The 9,167-nt window shown below is 31.1% G+C and overlaps 1 protein-coding gene across 1 annotated transcript in view; it reads right to left on the bottom strand.

The window, feature by feature from the left end:
* LOC120078665 (two-component response regulator-like APRR1) overlaps positions 1 to 1,442 on the bottom strand; it is a 2,308-nt gene extending 866 nt beyond the window's left edge. Inside the window, exons 1-2 of the mRNA XM_039032957.1 lie at positions 899 to 1,442; positions 423 to 560 (exon numbers count right to left, since the gene is read on the bottom strand). Of these exons, the coding sequence (XP_038888885.1) occupies positions 423 to 560; positions 899 to 1,354 (594 nt within the window). The 5' untranslated portion in view covers positions 1,355 to 1,442. The remainder of the gene's footprint in view (positions 1 to 422; positions 561 to 898) is intronic.
* Between the last annotated feature and the right edge of the window lie 7,725 nt (positions 1,443 to 9,167).

Raw genomic sequence — 9,167 nt, 5'->3', positions numbered from 1 at the left:
TATAAAATGAAAGATTCCTACTTAGAGTACATATTTGGGAATAATTTTAAAATTAATAATATTATTTTTGTGAAGTTTAAAGTCACTCTAAAACACATTTTTAATCACGTAAAATTAATTTAATATTTAACTTTATGTTACATTTTAATGCAATTTTTATATCTTCAAAATTGAATTTAAAGGATTAAAACATGTTTTAGAGTGATCTTCAAAATGATAAAAATTATTTTAATCATTTTAGAATCAATCCCAATCATGTCCAATCACTCCATGAGTGATTAAAACTTAAGCTGGTGTGTTACTACAATAAAGTTAATTATATATGATTACTGTTGAACAGCCAAATCATAGATGTTAGTTATGTTAATTCTCTATTCTATGTATGGGAAGAGATTATTAAAAATAAAATTGTTGATAGATACCTTGATGGTTTTGTTGAAATTTCTTTGGTTTCTTTTCTTCAAATAGCGCAGAATCCTTTCTTTTCTTACTTCTTCAGAATAGCGGCCCACCTTCATGTTTGAATCCTCAGCTACAGGAACTTGATTGCTTTGATTTTCCTATATGATCAAGTTCATCCATATCCAAGGTATTAAGTAATAAATATGACATTATAAATGAAAATGTAAAATAGAAAATAAGCGCAATTTTAAAAATAAAAAACTGAAAATAAGATGGTAAGTTACTTTTTTTTTTTTAATCCCAATAATTTATATGATATTGAAAATTAAGCTAAAGAATGCGCTTGAAATATGTAGAAGAAAAATCAATATAAATTGAGGAGGAAATGAACACACAACCTCTTAGACCTAAAAACTTAAATAGATAGGTGAAGTTAAATTTAATATTATATCAACATTAAACAAAAAGAGATAGATGGATATATATATATATATACCCAATTATGAGGAGGAAGAGGATGGTAAAGCGGTTTGATCTCGGGCACCAATCCAAAACAATCGTCAGAAAATTCATAGAATTGATGATCTGGTTGACAACCAAGATGGCAGAAGTTTTGAGATCCTTCTGCAGGAGCAGCTGCATTATGATCATGAATGCCACACATGGACGAAGGAATGATATTAAGTTGAGGGAAGGCTAGCATGTCTTGTTGAGAAAACGAGGTCGTGGCTGGATCAATGGGTAGCGCTGGAATTATAATTTTATCAGAATTAGAAGAATATTGAGTAGGTTGATCATGAAGAAGCCCAAAATCATCCAACAAAGGAACTAAATTTGTTTGATCTTCTCCCCAGAATGGGCCGCCGCCGGTACCCACAGACGCCGCCGTTGAAGGAGGAGCTGCCACCACCGATGAATACTGATCGCAGTAGAATTGAGGGATTGAAGCCATATGGGGTAATAACGGGAACAAATTAAAAAGAGGGTTTTTTTAATTCAGTAGTTGCTTGGATTCTTGCTTTTACATTATGGATATATAAATATATGTGCGTGTGTGTGGGCTGTGGGCTGTGGGATTGGGTATAAGCAAGTTGTTGGTCGGGTGGGGCAGCTGACCGGAAGAGTGCTTTTGGGGAGTTATTAAAGACAGACATAATTTACAATGGGACAGCCACCAAATAAACTCACTCTTAAAACCAACTAAACTGTCACTTTGGGTTTTTTTTAAACTTTAAGCTGTAAACGTGTAAGCAAATATGTGGTTCGCTAGCTGTGTCTCCACTTCAATTACTCTCTCTCTCTTACCTATCTATGAGTAATGCCAACTTGGAGTTTTAACTAAAATTTACATTTTGCTCCATACTTTTCCAATTTTTTCATTTTATGTCAAAATTTAGTCTATATAACTACTTTTAATCAATTTTAAAATTTATTCCAAATAATTATAATTATTTGGAGTCATGATAATATATGTAAAAACGTCTTTCTAAAATTTACCAATGAAAACTTAATAGACTAAATTTGAATATTTAAAAATATAGATATGAAATAAGGCAAGTCCAATATATATGATCTAAAATAGTATTTAAATCTTAATATTTAAATATTAAAATGACTATTAGTTTAACAATAATTGGCATATTTTTTTTAATATGAAAATTTTAATACCTTATACACCAATTATGTTTTACAAAAAAAAAAAAACATAATTTGTATTTTGATTTTTAAAATCCATTTATATTAATGTGAAACCTTTTATTTTTTTTGGATAATATTGTGGAATAGGGGAATTGAACCTCTAACTTTGAGATTAATAGTGTGGACACACTATGTCAATTAATCTACACTTATTTTGGTATATTAATGTGAAATTAAAATTCTTTTAATATACATATTTTTATCTTCAACGGTAAAACTAAAATTCAACATATGTTGTCATATAATCTATGGAAGAAGAATTCGTAACATTAATTAAAAGTTGAAATTAATGATTTAAAATATCTAGTTGGTTGTATATTCATTTTGACTAATTAAACATAAATAAAAATAATGTTATTAAATAACATATTGTATGGAAAATTAAATGAACTTGTTTAAAAAATTAAATATTCAAATAGTCTAACATCACATGTTGAACTAAAAGAAGACGTCTGACTAAGGAAATTAACTAATGTCGTTATATCTTCAATCCACTACTTTCTGAGTTGGCCTTGAGCTAGTTTAGCTTACACAATGACAACATCTTTTAGGTAAATGGTTTGATATTTGGTGTTATAGAATGAATTAAGCTAAAAATGAATAAGATATTTGGTGGAATTGAAAACATTAAGATAGATAGTAATTGGTTGAAAGGTAAAAGTGAGAAAGAAAGAAAAGGGGAATGGAAGAATCTATTGATCACATGGGCCTCAAAGATTTGGCATCAACATGTCAAGTACAACATATATCTCCCCAAACGGAGAATTCCTTTCGGTGTCCATAATTTTTTAAATTAGATTAGGTACAGTCTATACTTCCCTTTTTAATATATAAAAAAAATCGTAGATAGGTTCCTAATAGAGATAAATGCAATTCATGGAACACCCAAATATTTTTCATACAATAATGCCATTCACCTACCAATCTTAAATCAAATAATGGAAAAATGTACAAACAAAATAATGTAATATTTGGCAATCTCTTGTCCTAAATTTATTGGGCATTTTTTATTTATTCTTCCACATTCATGTACTTTGTGTCTTGCACCAACTTTTTCTCTCTTCAACCCAAACAAAAACCCTACCTTTTTCTGCTTTCATCATCTTCCCCAACCTTATGACTTTGACTTTCTTTTTGACTATCATTTTCCTAATATTTAAGGGAAATAATACTAGAGAGATATGAAACCTTATTATGTGATTTCTTAGGCCAACTTACTATTTTTCCCTAACCAATACCTTTTTTTTTTTTTTTTCTTTTTGTTCTAGTTGTTTTGGGAAAATGTACATACACATTATGCATTTGTAGAATCTCTATAATATTATAATATTATCTACTTTAAGCTTAAATATACATTGTTTTCCTATCAAATTGATCTACCCATAACAACTGAAATTTTGTTATACTTATATATAAAAAAAAAAAGAAAAAACAAACAAATCTCTACTTTTCACCCATTTGAGGTTTATATATTCCTGCTGTTTGTCATTAGCTTCTATATACCAGCCACATGAATTCAGTAAATAATTAGTATCCACTTTATAATTGTTTTGTTTTTATTTTTTATTTTAAAAATTAGACTTATTTTTTCACCATGATTTAAAAAACTATTTTTTAATCTTCAGGTTTGGCTTAAATTTTGAAAACAACCCCAAAAACAGATATAAAAAATAAAGAAACTCACAACCATAGAAGTAAAATAATGTTTAAGCTTAATGTTATATATTCTAAAAAAGAAAAAAAGAAAGACCCATTTGATAGTCATTTTGCTTTTTGTCTTTTGTTTTTGAAAATTAAGTTTATTTCTTCCACATTGTTTACTATAATTTGCATCTTTTTGGAGTAAAATGATAGAACTTTTAGCGAAATTCCAAAAATAAAAACAAGTTTTAAAAAACGACTTTTTTTTGTTTTCAAAATTCGACTTGATTTTTTAAATCGTTAGTAAAAGGTAGATAACAAAAGAAGAAATTTAATTTAAAGGTAGAAGTAGTGTCTATAAACTTAATTAATTTTCAAAAACTAAAATAAAAAACTAAATGATTACTAAACGGAGAGATTTTAACACCATTTTTAAAAGATGTAACATAATTCATTTTGCAATATTATATGGCATGTAGGGAAATAGCTATTAGTGATGAATATATTGAACCTCTTTTTCATTATTCTTTGAAAACTCAAAGGAGCACTGTGTTAAGTAAATATTTCCTAAAAGCTTTTGTTTGTTTTTCCTCCACAGTCTCTTGAATAGTATATAGTATGCTTTTTTTTCAATAAATATACAATAATTAAGTTGTTTACAGAAGTTTGAACATAATATGAAAGATCCTTGGTCAATCCAGTCAAAAGTAGATATTTTTAAATGCATTTATTGAATTAATTAATGATGTATTTAGATTATATTTTCGAGTGTAAATAAAAATGAATTTTTTTAAAAAAAAAAACACTTTTTTTAAAGTTAATCCAAACGAACCCTAGATGATATCATAACCATTTGGGTAAAAGAAATTTTCATCCGAAATTTAATGGTTGCATAAAGAATCTCGGTGCTCCATTATTAATGTTTTGCCTTTAATTACATCAATCCTATCGCTACAAATAAAATTTAAATTCAAATTGTGAGTAGAATATAATCTTCAAGTACTTACAATGTGAGTAGAAACTTGAACAAGTTACCATCATCATACATTATATTTTGTTTGAAAAACTATATCATAATTAATTAAGTATCCGATTCAAAAAGATTTCTGAACAAAAGATTTTGCAATACTGTTTTCTTATCTTAAAAAGTGATTCCCATGCTTTGATTTCCTTTCTTTCTTGTCGCTGCCTATAAAGTATATATCAAGCTACCTAATTAAATTAACACACACATATATAAAATATATATATTATTGAATGGAACTCAAGTAAAAAAGCAAGTTGTTTAAGGGATGCCTTTTGTGATACAAAATATAATCTTTTTTTTTTTTTTTTTTGAGTTAAAAAAAAAAAAATGAGATTGAACAGAAGATTTTGTAGGGCTGAAGTTGGTATCAGGTACCCATCATCGATTTGTTTGCCCCTTTGTATCCCATCAAATATATTTTACCCTAAAACTCTCTCTTAATGTGGGCCTTACTACCCACTTGCATGATTCTCCTCAAAGTATATAACTTTGCCTATTTTCTTTGACTAAAGGTACGAATCCAAGACACACGAAAAAAAAAAAAAGGATATGTTAATAATTTTTTGTACTAAAATTCGGTCCACATAATGTACATGTCATTCACTTGTTAAATTTATAATTTAGAGAAGAACATGATCAATAATATGAAAAGATCTGTATATCAGTATGGTGCTTATTACACAGGGTTGATGCTTAAATCAAATGGCGTATAATACAACAAATAGTGAGTTGCTATCATGATATATTTATAGGTGCAGTTGCCTTGAATCTTATCCCATAGGACTTCAAACTTGCATTAGGATTATTAACTCATCGGGCTAGACATGCCTTATTTGGCATTTTTTCTAGGGTAGCTAAGGCTGAGCTCCTTTTCTTAGCCCTATTTTGGGCTTAAGGTGAATGAGCCAAGGCATGTCCCATTGGATATTTTGTTAGGTTCGATCTCGACTTCAACGCAGGTATCTGTCTTCTTTAGACCAATTTTGGTCCTATGATGTCACTTTCGGCTCGAATCAAGTTTTGTGTGTGTGTGTTTTTTTTTTTTTTTTTTTTTTTTATTGTTTTTGGCATTGCTTGATTTTGATTACACTCTTTGATTCAAAATCCCCGCAACAAACATGATCAAGGTAACCATATACGTAATTAATGTCTCGATTAATTAGCAATGTAAATATATGATGATGCAAGTGAAAAAATTACAAACTTGAGTGGTAACTGCATGCATGTATACGAAAACAAGAGACAAAGGCGTAGTGTGGTTGAGATAGGGGAGTAATTAATGGTGCATATTGGCTGAAAATGAATCAAAATATGATCATGATATATATTTTTAGAGCATATAAGATCGCAAGAAAGCATTGTTTTTTTCTTCGTGTGTTGGCCACTTTCACCATGGAAATATGCTCTTTTTTCTCTTTTTCTCTCTATGTCTGGTCTTGTGTGTAGGGACGGGGTTTGTTCCTTTGGAAATTCTTGTTTGAAGGATATATGAGTTCTGATCATGTCTAGCTTTTTTGAGAACATTAACTTTCGTTTTAAATGGTTATATGGATATAATATCTGCATGAAAGAGTGTGGTTGCCCTTTGGCTCTACTTTCTCTAGTCCATATACTCTAAACATACTTCATATCCACACTTTTTCCTTTCATTTTCAACCTTCTTTCTCTTCATATCATGCATCGAATTTTTGCAAAAGAACGCCCCCCCAAAATATTGTTAATTAAAGAATGGAAACTATACATTTGGTGGGTCATGTGGGACCATGTTACTATATAAGTCTCACTCTATTACTTTTCTCAATTGTGACAATTATTTTTTTTTCAATTATATCTACTATTTTATTAAAATTTGTTTTCTAAACTCCCACTTTATACTATAATTATATATGTTATGTAATAAAAATTGTACATCAAAGTGGTGCTTGCCACATATATGCTCCTATGCTTTAATTTAAGTTAGATCAGAGTTCAAGAGTGTAGCAAAGCAAGCAAGGATTTTCGAGAAACGAAGACAAACTTAGAACTTACTTCCGTCTGGTGTTATCATTGTCTATTTAGTTGAGGCTGTAGGTATAGAGTTTATAGCTAGTCCTTTCCATTTTAGATTATATCCTCCTCCTTGAAATGGTCACATTAGAACAAGAAAGTAAAATGGGATGGGACTACAGGAATTCTAAAAGGAAATGTAATAATACAAAGGAGGGTAAAATAAACAACAAATAGAAAAGAGCCACGTGCCTTAGCCCATGTGACAGAGAATCACAATAATAACAAAAAGAAGAGAATATTAAACAAACTACGTGACACGTATTGATACAACAAGTGAGAATGGTAGCATTTCACCCTTATGTCTTTCCCCTTCAAACGAGAGGTTGATTGAATTACACTAAGTTTGGCACGAAGATCACAAAATAGTTGTTCTGATAAAGGTTTAGTGAGACCATCTACAAGCTGCTCAAAAGAATGAATATATTGAACAACTAATTCTTTGGCAAGGACTTTGTCACGGACAAAGTGAACGTCAAGCTCTACATGTTTACTTCGAGAGTGAAAAACAGGGTTGGCTGCTAGAGACAAAGCACTTGTATTATCACACCAGATTGGAGGGATAATAGAGTCATGAAGATGAAGTTCATGAAGTAGAGATTGTATCCAACTGATATCGGTAGCTGTATACGAAAATTGTATCAAGAAACATATGAGCGAGGGCCCTATATTTTGATTTTGTGCTAGACTGGGCCACAACATGTTGCTTTTTAGAGCTCAAGAGACAAGAATTTCCCAAAAATATACAATGAGAAGTGATAGATTTTTTATCATCTATATTACATGCCTAATCAGCATCACTATACGACTAAGAGGTAGACAATAAGATTTGGAAATAAATTGACCATGGTGTATAGTTCCACGAAGATAACATAAGACCCTCTTGACAGCATGTCAGTGAGAGGTTGTGGGACATTGAAGATATTGGCTTAGCTTATTTACAATGAAAGATATATCTGGTCGAGTGTGAGTGAGATATTCAATATCACCGATAACACTTCGATAAGGTGTTGGATCGGGTAACGGAATTCTATCAGTCAGAGAGAGTTGTTTCCCTATCATGGCAGGGGTTTGTCTAGGTTTGATATGGGAGGGATCAAGGTGATCAAGTGAATCCAAGATATATTTGGATTGAGTGAGTTAGAGGCCATCTTTAGTCCTGTGAACCTCAACACCAAGATAATAGTTGAGAGGGCTTATGGCTTTAAGAGCAAAAAATGAGTGCAGACGTGAGACAAATGGGTCAATCTTTTATGGAGAACTTCCTATTATAAGTATGTCATCAGCATAAATCAGCAACAAAATAATTAAATTAGAAGAAGTAAAGAAGAATAGAGAGTTTTCAGCCTTTGAGTTTCGAAAGCCCCATCAGATAAGAGTGGATTTGAATTCATCAAACCATGCACGCGGAGCATGCTTTAAGCCATATAAGGCTTTGTTGAGTTTGCAGACATGATGAGGAAACTAATCACTAACATATCCAATTGGTTGTTGTATATAGACCGACTCATGGAGAGTTCCATTTAGGAAAGCATTATTAATGTCCAGCTGTTGAATGGGCCAACCGCGAGAAACAACAATAGTCAGAATGATCCGGATAGTCGGAGCCTTCACAACTGGGTTGAAGGTCTCATGAAAATCAACCCCGAGTATTTGATGAAAACCTTTGGCCACCAACATGCTTTACATCGTTGAAAACTGCCGCCAACGTTGGTTTTAACTTTAAAGACCCATTTGCTGCCTACCAAGTTGACATTAGATGGAGGTGGTATAAGAGACCAAGTGTTACTTTTTAAGGAAATCAGACATGAGGATTTCCATAAGAAATGGAATGATCGTTCCAAATTCCATTCGTATTTGAAAACACACAATTACAATCAAGAAACGGAAACTAACTAGCCATGCAACATACAAAATTACAGCATGCTTTTCAAGATACTCAAGGGAAAGATTCAACATACCTTTGAAGACTCATCTTTAAATTCCTTCGATCACGAACGCTCGTTCAATCTCCAAGACTAAAACTCACGAATGCTCAAACACAGCGATGCAACACAACATGATCATAGTGACCACCACGTGAACACCAAGAACTCAATGTACGGCCTCCAAAAACCTCGACTCAATCGAGTTTATTGTGGATGATGCCCTAAACTTTCATATCCTTAGTTTGTAAACAAAGTTTTGAACAAATGCTTGTGATATATAATATATGATATTTTCTAGCATATATAATATATGATATTTTCTTCACCTTTATCTATGAACATTGAATGTTTTATTTATTTTATCATAAACCAATAAACTAAGATCCCTGGTTGGCGTTTGTAACTTAAGCATGTATGTGAAGACA

Source organism: Benincasa hispida, chromosome 5 (genome assembly GCF_009727055.1).
Source record: "Benincasa hispida cultivar B227 chromosome 5, ASM972705v1, whole genome shotgun sequence".
Classification (NCBI taxonomy): domain Eukaryota; kingdom Viridiplantae; phylum Streptophyta; class Magnoliopsida; order Cucurbitales; family Cucurbitaceae; genus Benincasa; species Benincasa hispida.
The sequence above is the reverse complement of the archived record's forward strand: the minus strand, read 5'-3'. Positions and strand labels throughout refer to the sequence as shown.